At 49.0% G+C, this 16,452-nt stretch overlaps 1 protein-coding gene across 1 annotated transcript in view; it reads right to left on the bottom strand.

Annotated features, from left to right (window-relative positions):
• Nucleotides 1-16,452, bottom strand: part of Plxna4 (plexin A4) — a 454,818-nt gene that overhangs the window by 30,125 nt on the left and 408,241 nt on the right. The window contains exons 17-23 of the mRNA XM_051151763.1: nt 15,823-15,916; nt 15,223-15,462; nt 14,594-14,740; nt 13,822-14,056; nt 9,789-9,931; nt 3,168-3,436; nt 479-545 (exon numbers count right to left, since the gene is read on the bottom strand). Of these exons, the coding sequence (XP_051007720.1) occupies nt 479-545; nt 3,168-3,436; nt 9,789-9,931; nt 13,822-14,056; nt 14,594-14,740; nt 15,223-15,462; nt 15,823-15,916 (1,195 nt within the window). The remainder of the gene's footprint in view (nt 1-478; nt 546-3,167; nt 3,437-9,788; nt 9,932-13,821; nt 14,057-14,593; nt 14,741-15,222; nt 15,463-15,822; nt 15,917-16,452) is intronic.

The following is a 16,452-nucleotide window of genomic DNA, read 5'->3' as shown; positions in this document are numbered from 1 at the left end:
TGCCTTTTCTCCCTCTCTTTCTCCCCTCCTCTCTGCTCCTTGTCCCACTCCCACCATGCCCTGCTTTCTCTGTGAGCCAATTAAGAAGCAGAAGTTGGTCCTCTGCAGCTCAGGACTGGAAGCCCAGCAGCTTGCTTGGCTCATCCACCACCCAGGCACTCCCTCAGTTTATCTGTAGCATTATGCCTTATGGGTCTGCCCTGGGACCCTTAACAGCTTCCATATGTCACCTGTGTTCAGCTGAAAATGGGAACTGAGCTTTTGGGCCACTTGGAACCCTCTCCGTGATACAGGGAGGAACTAGATCTGGTGGGGGAGGGGGCAGGGGGGGCGGGGAGCGAGGGGCATGGGTTCTGAAGTTAGGACCAGACATGGGGCTCTCTTCAATTCAGTTCCCTGATAATAAATAACTGAATTGCTCATGGGTTGGGTACATTGGGCTCTGTAAGAATGGCTTCCACACCTCATCACATCCTACCTTGAGGAACTTGTAGAGGAGGAAAGTGAACCAATTAGTCAACATCTTCTCAGCCACCGACTCCGTCCTGGCATAAGTAGTCGAGGGAATGGGAGAAAGAAGACAAGAAGTGGCTGGTCAGAGGCCGTGGGCTGTGTAGAGTGAGGAAGGATCTGCCACCATTCTTACTGAGCACTGTGTCTCGTAGCCTGATACACAGCAGAGTCTTATGGCTTGCCAGGTCCTGGGGCTGAGAGCAGAGATTTTCTGCAAAACAGACCTTGGCCTCTGGGCATGTACACGCTCTGAGTGGGGTTTTTCTTGTGCTGTCCTATATCACTTCACAGTGATGACAGTGGTCTTCACCTGAGATGTTCAGTTGCTACTGGCCATATGTGACTGCTGTACACTTGAAATGAGGCCAGTGTGTCTGAGGGGCTGAAGTTTGTCCACTGTATTTAGTGATTTTTAGATTCGAGTCATGATATGTGGCTGAAGATTTCCTGTTGGATAGTATAGCCTTAGAGAAACCTGGGAATGCACTGGCTGATGCATTCCGTGTGTGTGTGTGTGTGTGTGTGTGTGTGTGTGTGTGTGTGTGTGTGTGTGTGTGTGAGAGAGAGAGAGAGAGAGAGGGAGAGAGAGAGAGAGAGAAGGAGAGAGAGAGAGAAGGAGAGAGAGAGAGAGAAGGAGAGAGAGAGGGAGAGAGAGAGAGAGAGAGAGAGAGAGAGAGAGAGAGAGAGAGAGCAGAAAGCCAGGGGATAGTAATTGGGGGCAAGGGAGAAAACGTGGCATAGGAAGTCGATCACAGTACATCAGCTATTGCATATGGAGCCTGACTAGGCTCATAGCATTGGCTGCCACACAGAGACGAGGAGCATAGCTCATCCACAGATATGTTAACTTTGTTCTATCTTAAGGACCACTGCGTTATCTAATGAAAGCTTCTGCAGTGGCAAGGAATGCTTCTTTGAGTCTAGCCTGTCACTTTCATGCCATGACTCAAGCCTATTTATTGTTTTCTTTTCTGAAAGACGCTGCCCTGGTGGCATGACTGCTTTGAGCTGTACACATTCAGGGGGTCGAAGCTTGTGCTGAGAACATGGCCAGCTCCAGAGACAAATTAGTCCATCTAGACAGGTTTGGTGAATGTAAACACACAGTTGGTAGAAAATACTGATAACTAAAAGCCCCAGGTGTCTAGACAGATGCTGGTATTCAGGGAAGTCAGGGAAGAGAAATAGTGGAGGTTGGGGGCAGTTGGTGGCAAGAGAAGGCAGTGGGGGAGGGGACAGTGCAGGGCAACAAGCAGAAAACAAGGAGAGAAAACAGAGACCTGGAGCGAGACCATGAGACCGTGCCAGGAAATTGTCAGTGGGAGTGCTAGCAGGCAGTAGCAACCCTAGAATTATGCCAGTGGGTGGCTACACGGTGAAAGTAAAACAAAAATCAAAATTATCTACCTTGCCGTTGGCAGAGCTGTGGGATTCTCCTCTGCACCGCAGCCTTTTGCAGCTGTGCAGACAAGTGCCCCCTCCCCACCAGAAAAAAGCCCTAAGCAAATTATTCAGAAAGCTAAGTGTATCTATCTGCCAGATATAGGGTGAGCACTACTGAGGCCTAGAGTCTGACCCACAGACCGTAGGGAAATGGAGTGACCTGGGCAGAGAGCTGCATGTGGTAGTTTCCACGTTTTTTTCTAACTGCAGGTATACTATGGCTGCCCATTGGATCAACAGCCCAGGAGAGAAATGGTCACCCATCAAGTGGATGCAAGCACAGAATGGGGGTGGCTGTGTTTTCTAACCAGCACAAAGTCACAGGGTAGGCAGGCTTGGCACTTGTCTGACCTTGTGGGTCCTGGAAGCGTGTGGCAGGAAGCATGTGTTATTGTTCTCATGAGATTCCTGGCCCCCCTCACAGGTTCATGTGTTTAAACACCGGGTCTCCATCTGGGAGTGACACTGTGTTAGAGGGTCATGGAACCTTTAAGAGGTGGGGCCTAGCTAGAAGAAGTAGACCACAGACCACAAAGCTGCCAATACCTTGTTCACTGTAATGGACTGGGTCTCCTCAAACTGTGAGCCAGAAGGAACCACTCCTACTTTACTTTGCTTGTGTCAGCTGTTTGGGCACAGTGATGAGGAACCCTAACAGCATCTAACTTCATCTAGCAGTGAATCCTGAGCAGATGGCAGGGGCCAGGACTTGTTTGCTGGGCTGTGCTGAGTCAGCTGTCCTGAGAAGACTTTCACTTCCTGTTTCCAAAATTGTAAAACATGTTCAAATTGGTTAGCTTCCTGTTAATATGTAGATTCCTAACAGGTCTGGGAGGGGCCCCAGGGGCTTCATTTCTGTGGTCTTCTATGCTGCTCTTGTTGCTGGCCCATGGGTAGCCTGAGGTCTTTTTCTACTTTTAGTCCTGGCCTAGGTGAGGCCAGGCCATGACCTAACTGGTCTCTCATACAGAATTACAGGAGGAAACGGTACAACTCAGAAAGCTGACTGTCTGGGGTATAATGAAAAGCAGATATGGGGCATGCTGGACTGTAGGACTGGCCACCCACAGGCCGGTGCATCACCCTTAGGAAACATAGCTGATCCCTCTGCAGCTTTCCTGTTGTGTGTGAAGGGCTCCACAGGCCATGTTAGGACTGGGTTGCGTCCGGGGGTCCTCTGACCCTGATTGGTCACCACAGGCCTCTCTCACCTCCTGAGCAGCAGCTTGGGGTGGTTCTTGCTCTCCAGGTTCCTGTCAATGAGGTCAGCCAGTAACTGCTTCAGCACATCCGTGGCATACTCTAGCTTGCTCTGGAGTACCGTCATGATGAGCGAGGCCACGTTCCCTCGGTCACGCATGGAGAAGCTGCGTTGAGACTCAAGGGTGCGGATGAAGGAGAGTAGAAACACCTTGTTGTTGATGAGCTGGGCGAAGAGCTTCAATCCTTTCTCCACACGCTCCTGCCGGTAGCCTGGGACCTGTGGGGGAGATCCAGCATCCTTACGTGAGCTTCTGGGTGGCCGGTTGGCTGCCCCACAGAACAGGCTTCCACGCCCTCTATCCCAGGCACAGCTGCTCTGGCTAACACAACCAAGTCCTTCTCAGTTGTCACAGTTGTCAGGCATGGGGCCTAGGATCTGCTCAACGTCCACAACTGCCCACATCATAAGTCAGTACCTACAGTTTTGGCACACAGGCACTAAGACCAGAATTAGCCACAGTTCATAAGAGGTAGCAATGGCATTTGAACTCACTTTGCTATACTCTGCAGGCTGAGCTCTTCCCTGCTGGTGATACAGATCCAATGAGGGGCCTGTGCCCTAGTCCACCTCCTAACTCTCTAGTGGTCTGAGGGGCCACAAGTGCTATGGTTTGTGTCCTGCCTGAGGGATTACCAGGCCTGGGCTCCCAGCTAAGATAACACCTACCCCTCCCATCTCCAACTGCCAAAGTCCTGTGGTCAAAGAAGCAAGATGACTGGATTTCCCCTGGACTCTGCCACACCCACTCTGTAAGTTTGCGCAAGCTCATTTATCTCTTTCTTAGGGCTCTCAACTGAGCTACTTTAAGGAGAGAGAGAGAGAGAGAGAGAGAGAGAGAGAGAGAGAGAGAGAGAGAGAGAGAGAGCGCTCTAAGGAGTGTCCTGATGTTCCTCACCCAGGGGAGGACGGGGTAGGTAACTTAACCTTCCTCCCTGCAGGGTAGGGTTTTTGGGAAATTCCTAGGAGGGTACAATCACCTTGAAAGAACCATGTCAGCCACTTAGCTGAGCACAACAGACAGCCCCTGAGATGTTCAGAATGGGGCACAGTAGCCCTGTTCAAAGGGACCTCAGGCTGGTGTCTCCCAGATGCCCAGCTGGGATGGTGCACTGTATCCCTGAGGAGGAATGACCTACTACTAGCTATGACAAAGTGACAGATGCTGTAAACACATGGAATGAAAAAGACAAACACTAGAGTGGCATCACTCTTCACACAGCAGCATTTAAACTCTGATTGGGACAGGGAAGACAACTCAATGGTAACTGGAAAGTTGTTTTCTCAGGCACTTGGGAGGGGCACACAGGACATCTAGAGAGCTGGTACAGTCTGCCTCTTGATCTGAACAGTGGCTCGATGGGTGGAACAGGTAGGCTTTCTTGGGGATGCGTCAGTCACTGGGCTGAGCAGTGTGTATGTGCATCACTCTGCATGTTGGTTTCAAATAAAGCTACTCTTGGGAACTCAGCCACAGACTTGGCCCTCATGGGGAGCCTTCTTTGAACACGGAGCAGTATTTGTCCTCTTGAGTGCATGTTGAGTCCTGGGGGTATGTTGAGGCAGGAGGGACAGCTAACATAGCTGCCAAGGCAGCAACCGAAGGGCTATATCCCAACCCCCCAGGTCTTTGAGAAGGACTGTCATGTGTGTCACAGTAAAGAATGTGATTTCAGAGTTGGTCAAGCTTGAGTTGAATTTTATCACCATCACTCACTAGTTGTCAATTTCTTCACCAGAAAAGTACAGCTGTTGGAAAATCAAATATGCATATGGACTTTATTCTATGCCATGTCCTGTTTGGACTGCTGTAGATACATTGGCTCATTTAATTCACACAACACTCTAAGATGCAGGTTCTTTTAGTATCTCTGGGACCACATGAAGACACAAGCTTCTTCAGGATCCCAAGACAGAAGCCTACAAGCTAGGCCATGACCCAAGCAGTCAATACTACATCCCACCCTATCCAATAGCCATCACATGGGCCCCAGACAACGCATGAGAAGCCTTTTTCACTGACTACCATGCACAGCTGAGTCACAAAGGGCAGCTATTGTATCCTGCTTCCTCCTGAGGTTTCGACTGGCAAGGACTGACAGAGGCAGGCAAGACGGCCTGTTGACCCCAGGTCACAGAAGATGGCAGAAACAGTCACCCTCCATGTGATTCAGAAGCACCAGTGTTCTGGATCCAGGCTGAGGCATTGGCAGCAGGCTGGTGTCGGCTGGAAGCCAAGTCCCCGGCTCCTCTGTAGAGGGCACAGTAGGCCTCCATCCGCTCTGCATGGCAGAGGTATTCTGTGAACTTTCCTGGCCACAGCATTCTGATGGGGCTGGTGGAAGCCTGCCTGCACCCAAAGCAAATCCTTTGTCCTTCCTCTGGAAGCAGTACCAGTCCCAGGAAGGACAGTTCTCAGACAGAGGAGAATGACAGAGCCAAGAGGATACAGCAGGTACCAGCCAGGACAAGCTGGCAGCTCATCTTGGCCATCATCAGAGCCCTACCTGCTGAGTCCCAAGAGGACCCAGCCTTGGCTGCCCTTATACCTAGCTCCATTGGTTCCCCCAATTCCTGGCGGGCTGTTGCAGTACTGGCAAAGGATACACTGTAGCCTCACTCTGCCACAGTTCAGGCATTCATCTACCACCTGTGTCTCCTTCTTCTTGACTTCCTTTTCAGACCTGTGACTACCTGCCCTCCCGCCATACCCATGGCCATGCCCCTTTCTCCTCACCACGAATCCTCTGCTACTTAAAGTCAGGGTAACAGATGACACTGCTTCCCAGGCCCTATGTGCAGTTCACAGTATGTGCATGCTTTTCATGAAGCCCTCTGATGGTCTTGAGTAGGACAGTTGGGATCCTTTTAGTTTCTCAGAGAAATGACCACACTTGTCCTGGGCCACTCTACTGCTAATGGGCGGTCCTGGATTCTCCAATCCAAACTCCCCACCTATCACCACGGCTATCTCACTGTTGCATTCAAGGGCTGTCTGGAGCCAACTCAGGCTTCTCCCTGCAGCCTTCTCAGGCGCAGGGAGCCTCTCAGCTGATCAGGCTGTGTGTCGAGGGACGGGATGGCCACAGACGGGTTTGTTAATGCAGCATACAGAGAGGACACTGTGCCAGCTACATGGCACCCCATGCCATGAAGACCCACTGTGAACCTTCTGCACCTTAAGAATATTTTTTTATGTTCATGGCCAGCAAGCCTCTGGTGCCCAAGGCAAGACAGTTTTGGCCAGCCTCCTGGAGGAAAGGTACCATGGTCAGCAACCCGGGCTCTGGAATTAGAGAACACGGAAACTGGGTGTGGAAGAGAACGTCAGCCTCCAGAGTCTACTACCTAGTCTATAAAATGAGAATGTGAGAGTCTGTGTCATAATGTTCTATGAACGTTAAATAAGATAGCGTACATGAAACAGTTGGCACGCACTCGCTATGTGCAACACTCAGCAGCGGTTTACTACCTGCCTCTGCAGGACCCCGGACTGCTGTATTTTTGTCCCTGTTTACCAACAGTTTCTAGATCATCTAACACTCATTCCTATCTGTCCTGGTGATGAAAGCAGAAACTTTCTCTCCACCTGATAGAGAGTGGCAATGGAAGAGAAGCATCTGGGAAAAGGGTATCCAGCACCCCCCTTTCACAGCCGGCCACCCCCTCCCCACCCTGGCCAGAGTCACTCTGAAACCAAATATTTTTTACTGTCCAGATGGTTCTGCACTTTAGTTGAATTTTGTGCATATAAAACTGGATAGTAAATTTTAATTGTAACCCAATAGGTTAGAATTTAGGAGCCAGTGATGGGTCAAAACCAGGAGTGCGTGACTGACTCTCTCTCTCTGTGTGTGTGTGTGTGTGTGTGTGTGTGTGTGTGTGTGTGTGTGTGTTTAAAGTACTGGCATGTGACTAGGGGCAGAAAAGTCTCTTCCTCAATTGTCTCCACTTGTCCCATGTGGCCTTGCAATATATCAACGCAAGAGGACCCTCGCCCTTCACACTTCCCACTGTGGTCACGTGTTGCACGAAACTGAAAGTTCGGAAAACACTGCTTTCACCAATGGGTTGTCTCCACACTCCAAACAGCAAGGAGAAACTTTCCATACCAAGAATAGGTTAGAAACCAGCAAAATAAGAGTGCACACAAGACCAAATAAGGCCCACAGTACCAGGCTAATGTAGGGATGGTGAATTTGTGACATGGACTTAAAAACTCCCCATTTAAAAGTAATATGCTTTTAGACTTGGATTTAGACTTGAGAGTTTGAACTAGTGGAGTGAGGAAAATAACTCTATATACCTATCCTGGCTGAATTCTTACATTCTTACATTATTCTCCCTGATGTGGGTATCACTCCCTTTGCTAGCACTATTGATTACTTTCTAGTACAGACAGACAGGTGGACAAACATCCTACACTGATACTCTAGCCCAGGGTCCCCACCTGGTAGGAAGTCAGACCATAACAGCAATACACTCGTGCAAATAGACAGTGGCCTATCTGGTTTACCACTTCGACCTCTCTGAACTAGTGTTCTTTTATGTCCTGAGAATCTGGTATTTGGTTGCAAATTAAAGTGGGGCTGAGAAAAGATGAAAGGCAGGAAAAAGAGTAGAAAGGGGGAGAAACAAAGATGAGGAGTCCAAACAAAGCGATGGGTGAAGTAAGTGTCCTGAGACACCTAATATCTTTGTGCATAAATATATGGAACATGTATAAATGCGTGCATGCACATACACACACACACGCATACACACACACACACATTGATAAAGACTAGAGGTTCACAGTCAGAGAGAATGTGGGGACACTGCCTATATTTCTGAAAGTGCTTTGTGGTGTGTATCAGCCAGAGCAGCAAGGGGAGTTTCTCCAAGATGGAGATACCCGTTCTCTCATTACAGAATTACGCATATAACCACACACGCACGCACATATGTCTGCATCATTGAACACGCAAGTATGGAGAAATATGAGTGCTAAAAGCATGGTTATGACTAAGCAGTGTGTGCTGCCACGGGCACAGCCTGATGCATCCAGAGAGATCCCATGTGGACACTTTCTCCAGCATCAGTATCTACAACTCGGAGCAAAGCGTCTGTTTCCATTATGCAATGTACACCTTGAGTTCCATCTTGTTTTCTGTCATTGCCTCATCTGTACATTCTGCTTCCTCCTGATGGTAAGTAGATACACAGGACACCCGAAGTTCTGGTGTTCAGGTGTGCAGCCAGAAGTCTGCATGAAGTGTGACAGCCTGGACTCTCTTCTGGCTCTGTCCCCAGCAGCTGTGCATCCTAGCCACCCAGTGGGCTCCTCTGCCCACTTACTTAGCTCGCCTGTAGGATAGGTTCACCTACTCAGAGGGCTCCAGGGAAGTTAGAGGGCTGAATGCACAAAAAGTACTTAAAGCCAAGTAGGCACTTTAATGGCTGTCAACTTCTAATGATCAGCCCCAGGATTCTTATTTCACCCTGTTTTCCTTGCTTATCATTTTTCAGTTTTCTCTGGTATTTATCTTGATAAGCCAATCCAAAGGCCTTTCAGAACACAGTGTAATTTGAACATATGCACAAGTGAGATATCGTGCAAGACAGTAAGTCAGTTAACGTTTTCAGAAGATGGGGGGGGGGTCCCTGGTGCCATTACCACAGTGGGGGTTTTCTCATTCCCACTTCCTCCTCCCTTCCTCATGCACCACTTGTCTTTCCTGAGGAAGCATCACGTGGTAAAGTCCCTTATATAGTTACTGAGCACCAATTAATTAGTAAAATCCTTTATACTGTGGTTTACTAAATCTAAATCCATGAACTGCCCATGTTTATTGGAGATATATATATATATTTGGTTGTGTATACTTTGGGTTGGTTTGAATGAAAATGGCTCCCAGAGGCTCATATATTTAAACGCTTGGTCCCCAGCTAGTGGCACTGTTGGAAGAGACGTGAGAGCATGGGTGGGCTTAGAGGTTTCAAAAGCCTGTGCCATTCCCGGTTAGATCTGTTTTATAGTTGTTTCCTCAAGATGTGAGTGCTTGGCTAATGCTCCAGCGCCATGCTTTCCTGTCTGCCGCTGTGCTCTTCACCTTGATGGCTATGGACTCACCCTCTGAAACTGTAAGCCAAATAAATGCTTTCCTCTATAAGTTGCCTTGGCATGGTGTCTCATCACTCAATAGAAAACTAAACTAACCAAGATATATATATATATATATATATGTGTGTGTGTGTGTGTGTGTGTGTGTGTGTGTGTATGTATGTATGTATGTATGTATGTATGTATGTATGTATATGTTTTAAAGGGTCTTTTCTACCCATTCAATCCTGTAAGGGCTCTAGGAGCCCCTGAGACCCTAAAGTCCTACTAGCAAGTATGTTATGAGGTTCCCTGGCTTGGCCCTACATCCACAAGAGACTGGTTGGTGTTTCTAAGCTGGGAAACCACAGGCAAGAGGTACTGTCTCCATGGCCTCAGTTTCCTCACTTCTGAATGAGAATGATGGGTTTGTCGGCCACCGGCACACTGCCCTGACATAACAAGAAGGGGGTAAGCACTGATTTTTACCTCAAGGTCCCGTAGCACAGGGTGGTCTTCAATCCCCGGGAACAGCACCCGCATGGTGTAGGTTCTGTAGTCCAGGAAGGGAATCCCAGCTCCATCCAGGTCACTGGTTAGCTCATGGATATCTGTCTGTAGCTCTGCAAAAGCTGGCACAAAGAGAAGCCCATGAGGAGCCTGGGATGACAGCTCCATGAGTAAAATGCTTGCATTGCAAGCATGAGGACCTGAGCCTGATTCCTACCGCTCTTGTAAAAATAATTTGCTGGGCATGGTGGCACACACATGTCATTCTATCAGTCAAGCCATGAAGACAGGAAGATCCTGGTACTCACCAGCCAGTAGCCTACCCCACTTGGAAAGCTCCAGGCCAGTGAAAGACACTATTTAAAAAAAATAAAGGTGGACAGAGCCTGAAGAGCAATAGCTGAGAATCCTGTGAGATGCTAGATGGGGCCAGCCTAAGTGTTACTCCTCTGAGGATGTTCGGTGCCTTCACGCAAGTCCCTGGAGGTGTGATCTGTGGACCTGTGCCTGCATGAGTGATGGATCTAGATGGCATTAACATGGGAGAAGGCTGGTCTGGGGCCTCATGTCTTTCAAACAGTAGTGGGTGGGAAGGCTGTCCTCAGACTTGTGATGCCATTGGGATCAGAAGAGGAAGGGCTCTGTTTTGTAAAATGTGTTGGAAAGGGGAGGAGGGCGGGGCAGGAGAGGGAGGTAAGCCTGTGCTTAGTGCTGCACTTTGAACTGGGTTTCCTTAGCAAATCCAAGAACAGTTTCTTCGAAATAAAAAAAATAAAAGGAGTTTGAGCATCCAATTCTGGATCATGTCATTCTCAGAAGCCAATCAAGGCTTGGGTAGAGGGACTGTCACGCTAACGTATTTTTTTCTCCACAGATATGAAGAGGAAATGAACCTTTTTCCTTCCTGCCTCAATACGGTGCTATCTGGTGGTGCATCATAATTGCATGTAGGTACTGTTGTCTGTGAGGGCCCCACTTGGCCTCTAGGGAAAATCTGGCATGAAATACAGCTCAGAGCCAAAGCTGTTATATTCTATCCTGGGCACAATGCCCCCTGAGGCTATCTCCCGCCACCTCAGAGGAGCAGCTGTCAATCCAACTAAGTTGTGGATTCTCCTTGGTTCATGCTCACACATACATCTGTTGCATACATGCATGCACATACATGCACACACATTAACACGAGTACTGGCACACCGTGACAAAGAACAAGTCACGGTTGCTGCCTAACCAATTTATTTTCATTTATATAAACTTAAGACTAAGGGAAAATAAAGAATAGTTGGTGGGCTCAGAAAGGATTCACAGGCCCAAAGTAGCTCCAGGGACATCAAAGAGCAAGGCTGCGGCACAGTGGGATATGAGGATATGTGAACATGACACAACTATTTTGAATTGTGTACACAGTCCTGCCTTGCCCTTCCCACTGACTGTGGTAGAGTTAGCATGAGGTCTGTTGGTTTCCAAGGGCTCTGATGCCAGGAGAGCCCCCAAAGCTTCCCAGAAAGGACAGGAGCTAAGTTGGACACTGGCAGACCTGCAGCCCTTTCTGGTTTTCCCCTCCTAGTGACCCTGTCCCATCTTGTTCTATTACGTGGATACTGGGGTCCTTGTTACGTAGGGACACCTGAGACAGGAACCTTAATGCTTCTAAATATACTCTGGTGCAGTGAGCAACTGCATGTGTACAAAGGGAACCTGGAGGCCTCTTTGGCATGCACTGCCAGCAAAGCCTAACAAACATGTATTGACGGTTGGTCTTAATTGCTAGCTTGAGTGGATTGAGAAGTGCCTAAGAGATTAGTGAAGCACATCTCTGGGTATGTCTATAAGGGTCCTTTAAGAAACAATTAGATAGTAGTTACCAATGTATTGACTCATCATTTGACAGATTTATAATATGATGTTGCTGTTGGGAGGGAGTTTATGTACGGAGCGTGGGTCTACTACAGGTAGATCACTGGGCTTGGGGACTGTCCTTGGGACCATATATTGCCCTGCCCCCTTCCTGTTTCTGTTCTTCTTTGCTTTCTGACAGCTGTCAGTTGAGCACTCCACACGCTGCTCCTCCTCCTCATCCATGATGAAAGAACCCTCTGAAACCATGAGAAAAGAAACCTGATTGGTCCCGTTGCGCTACTCAATCGTGGTAATATACACTGACCAACATCCTGGCGCATGCTCAGAACAAAGAACACATATCTGTGTCTGTGTGAGTAGGTGGATAGGTATACAGGGACAGGAGTGGGGCACACACAAGTGTGTGCCTCTTTTGACTTGCATAAGAGTGTGCAAGCACATTTGTGAGGGTGCTGAGTGGAAATGTGTGTTTGCACATCTGTGTGCCAATATATCCCAGGCTCGGGTCTGGGCTGATATCTTCTAAGTGTCCATGTGGGTAGCTTCCTGGCTGACAGTGAACTCTCCACACAAACCCTTGGCCTGGGCCCTGAGCTGCCTCATAAATATGCAGCAGCTGTCTTGGCAGCCTGGAAAGTGCCTCCACTGCCAACCCTGTGTGTCCGTTGCTGTAAGATGGCTCCTTCAATCCCTGGAGCATAGCTGTCATCAGCCAGAAGCCATGGTCCCCTGTGGGACTCCACAGGTTTCTGCCTGCTGAGCCTTCCTTCCCTGGGGAGCTTCTAGAGAAGGCTCGCATCAACCCCCTTCCTTCCACAGCTTCCTCCTGATTGGGCTGTTTCCGTGGCCAGGAGGAAGAGGAGGGAGTCGGGGTTTGATGTGTCTGCAGTTTCCTTTAAGCCACCACGCACCTCCGACATTCAAAGCCTCACGCCTGCCACACATAAGAGAGATTCTAATCACTACACCTAATTAGAGGGAAGAGTACATTGCAGAGAAAAAAAATTAAGCAGTGTAAATATAATAAAAGGCAGTAATTAACAGTCCCACAAGGCAGATGCCAGGATGACAGCTGAAGGAGGCAGAGATGGAATGGAGCCTGGCTGGTCCCCATCAAAAGAGGAAGAGCTTCCCCAGAGAGAATCTACATGATAGAAGCCCAGGTAAGGGGCTGGATTAACACTGGGTACATATTACCCACAGAGAAATAGCTCAGCTCCTTCCTCCTAGGGTGGCTTATAGAAGGATACCCCAGGGTTATAAGCTGCCTTCTTGGGCCTGACACTGTTGATCTCCCTTCATGGTGACTTGTGTACATTTTTCAAATACAAGCTGTGAAACGCATGTTCTTTGAAATCACAGATCAACCCTACAGAATCCCCTGCCTGCTGACGGGAGAGAACTGTGGATTGCTTGTATGCTTCAAGACCTCCAGGTCTTCCCTGGAAGAGACTACAAACTCCCCTCACCCCCAAGCCAGAGTTCTGAACCTGGACACTGCTCTTGGTGTGTAAACGATCCCAGTAGCGTATCTAGAAGGAGAAAGCCACAAGGCGGATCGCTAGACAGGATTTGGACTAGGATCCTGGCTGAGCTCAGAGACTGGCAAAAAGATTCTGCAGGTAGAATGCCCAGCCTGTGGGAGAACCCATTGCATCCCAGTTTGCTAGCTGATGAATAGGAGGAACTCACACATATGCACATGTCCCCATACTCACAAGTGCATACATGCACACACTCAGCCTCCATCACTGCCTGCTGTGACCTTACCTGCTAGCTTGTAAATAAAAGACATAAACACACATGCGTGTATATATATATATATATAAAACTATCACTCCCTGCAGGCCTACCTGTTGGCTAATGTACTTACATACACATACATGACCTTCAGCATTGCCAAATGCTGCCCAGAAGGATTGGTGACATAAAGAGGCACATGTGTGCACATACATACACACACACAATGACTTACATCTGTTTGTATGCATATATAACCTCTAATACTACCCACTGCTGCCCAGCCTGCATGGTTGCATAGGATAGGTGCACATGCACACACACACACACACACACACACACACACACACACACACACACACACACACACACAGAGTCCAGGCCCAGGCAACAGCCTCTGCACACTCAGTACCTTCCTTGCACTCCAGGGCCACACGGGACTCAAGGTTGTCCATCTGCATCTGCAGCCGCTTTAGTGTGAGGTCACTTTCTCGGGACTTGCGTTTGTAGGCGATGAGCACCGCCACAATGAAGATGATGAGGAGGCCCCCAGCCACTGCAATGCTGACGATGGCGGGCAGGCTGAGTGGGCTGTCTGGGGCAATGTACACCATCCCAGGGGAATACTCCATGCCACCCACCCGTGCCTGTGGACACAGAGAAGAGAGGGATGGTAGCAGAGCAAACTGGGGAAGAGTTCACCGTCAGCAGGAAAGCAGGAGGAGCCCTCCCCATCAGAAGACACAAGAGAAAGCATGGACTACAGAGGCCACTCCATCCCCTCACTCAGGAGGACATTGTCATCACAAGGACACTGCTCACAACTGCAGTGTAGACACAGTGTAATAGTGCCGACTGACTTCCCTGAGAATCATCCTGCCATCTGAGTTGGGAACTAAGAGAAATGGTACCATGGACCACTCTCTTCTCAAAGGCTCTCTTGGACCTAACAGACAGGTTATCACTTCATTGTTGTACCACCCAGGACAGAGTGAACGGCAATATAAAAGAAACTGTCTAGTGGGGCAGGAAGATGGAAGCAGGTCTGGGGCGAGCTGGAATAAAGGCTCACAGAGGACAGGAAGTGCTGTTAGAAGTCTCTGGTAGTCTACATGTGGCTGAGCCGTTCTCACCCGGCACCCCTAATGCCTGCTCCACATACAGTGGGGTCCCAGTAGCCTCACCATCACTTTGTGCCTGCCGATGAGGTTCGGAGACTCGCAGAGCAGCTGCACGTCTGACACTGTCACAGTGCACGGCTTCTCCCCAACCAGCACGGTGTAGTTCAGCTTCACGTTGCCTCCAGCCACGGGTGGGATCAGGTTCTTGCCCTGAGTGACAAGAAAGTCCCCATCCCCAACCTGGAGTCAGGACCACAGATGCTGGTGGCTGCCATGGGCTCCTACCCAACAGCCCATCTTATGGATGAACTAGGAAAGAGGCCACCATCAGCAAGAAGTCCAAAGAATTGATACATGTATTAGGTATGGTGTGTTATGAGTTTGGTCCCTGGGATGTAAGAGACAAGGGATCTTTAAGATGTGGGACTTAATGGAAGATCATGACTTCCCCTCTTGTTCTCTTGTCACGTGTGCTCATGAGAACCAGGTCTGTTATTTGGCCTTTTGTTTTCCAGAACAACGAGGCATGTTAACTTTTTTTTTTCCTCCTTTATAAGTATCCAGCATCAAGTATTTTGTGACAATAACAGAAAACAAATCAACACACTATATAAACTAGTGTCTTCTCATTTTCCCAGTCAGAAATCAATAACTGATAATTAAAGTGCCATGAAAAAGTTTATCTGGAATACCTTTAGGATGATGGGAGTGCCGGGCTTGAGCTCCAGGATTCCTGAGGGACCGAAAGCCTCAAACACAGGGTTAGGGTAGTAGGTGAAGTTGGTCTTGTTGAGAATTAGCAGGGACTGGACATTGTCCAGGATGAAACCAAATTCTTCAGGCCTCTCGGTGAGATCCGACTGGTGGTCAGGATCCAGGGCAAGGGCAGGGGCCTGGCAGGTCATCTCAGTAGCGTTCAGGACCTCACAGATCTGCAGGAGTCAGAGGAGGAGACAATGAGAAATATCTCCACACCGGGAGTCCTGATGTGCTGTCAATGTCATGTGGGGTTGATATGGAAGGATTATGGAGGACGGAGCCAGGTTCATACTCTTGGCTACTCATGGATTCCACCCTGTGGCTGTCTCCCAGCTCTGGCCTTGCCCAGTGTGAATGCAATAATGACTAGGTAAACTGGGTAGGAATTATATGGTGGGAGTAAAACCCCGTGCACTGTGGAAGTAATTAATCTTTCAGGCCTATAGCCCAGACAGCTATAAGTCAGTATGGTCATGACAACTCCCCTATCCCGCCATCCCAGGACTTGGAGGTATCCCAGGCCATGGACTCACATTGATGTGCTCTTTCCCTCCATGCTTGGCACGGATCTGGGGGTTCTGTATGAGGTCCAGGTGAGTTCCCCAGACAGCGATAGGTGTGTTCCCACTGCCCAAAAAGAAAGAACGGAGTGTGTGAACCACCCGTACAGGAGATGTAGTGGCCATGATGACAGTGGTCATCAGGATGAGCCACGACGGTAAGGGTGAGGAAGCACAATTGTGTCCTTGGAGACAAGGATGAAAAGCTGACCTCAGCAACAAGGAAAAGTATCTCAGAAGCCCAGAGGGAGGACAATGGTGACCAGAAGTCCACACTGTCCCTTGCCGAGTTGTTTGTAACAGCATGGCCCTTTAGTTCTCTGAGGCTCCCAGACTTGAGCCAGCTGCTTCAGCCCTGGCATCTCCTCCCCTATCCCTCACTGCTCTTGGTCTTGTTCTAAATGGTCCCCAGCAGAACCTCCAGTGTCCAAGTACAATCTGTTTTCCATGGCAACCATGCTATAGACTTCCTACTTGGTGGCGTCAGTCCACCTGAGACCTATGAAAGCCATAGCCAAGGTGACGGCACCTCTTCTGAGAGTATGGGCATGGCATGGTCTGAGCCTGTTGTCTCCTGAGTGCAGGTCACAGATGAGGAGGACT

The sequence above is a fragment of the Acomys russatus genome, chromosome 10 (assembly GCF_903995435.1).
Source record: "Acomys russatus chromosome 10, mAcoRus1.1, whole genome shotgun sequence".
Lineage (NCBI taxonomy): Eukaryota > Metazoa > Chordata > Mammalia > Rodentia > Muridae > Acomys > Acomys russatus.
This window is presented reverse-complemented; position numbering and strand designations above follow the sequence as displayed.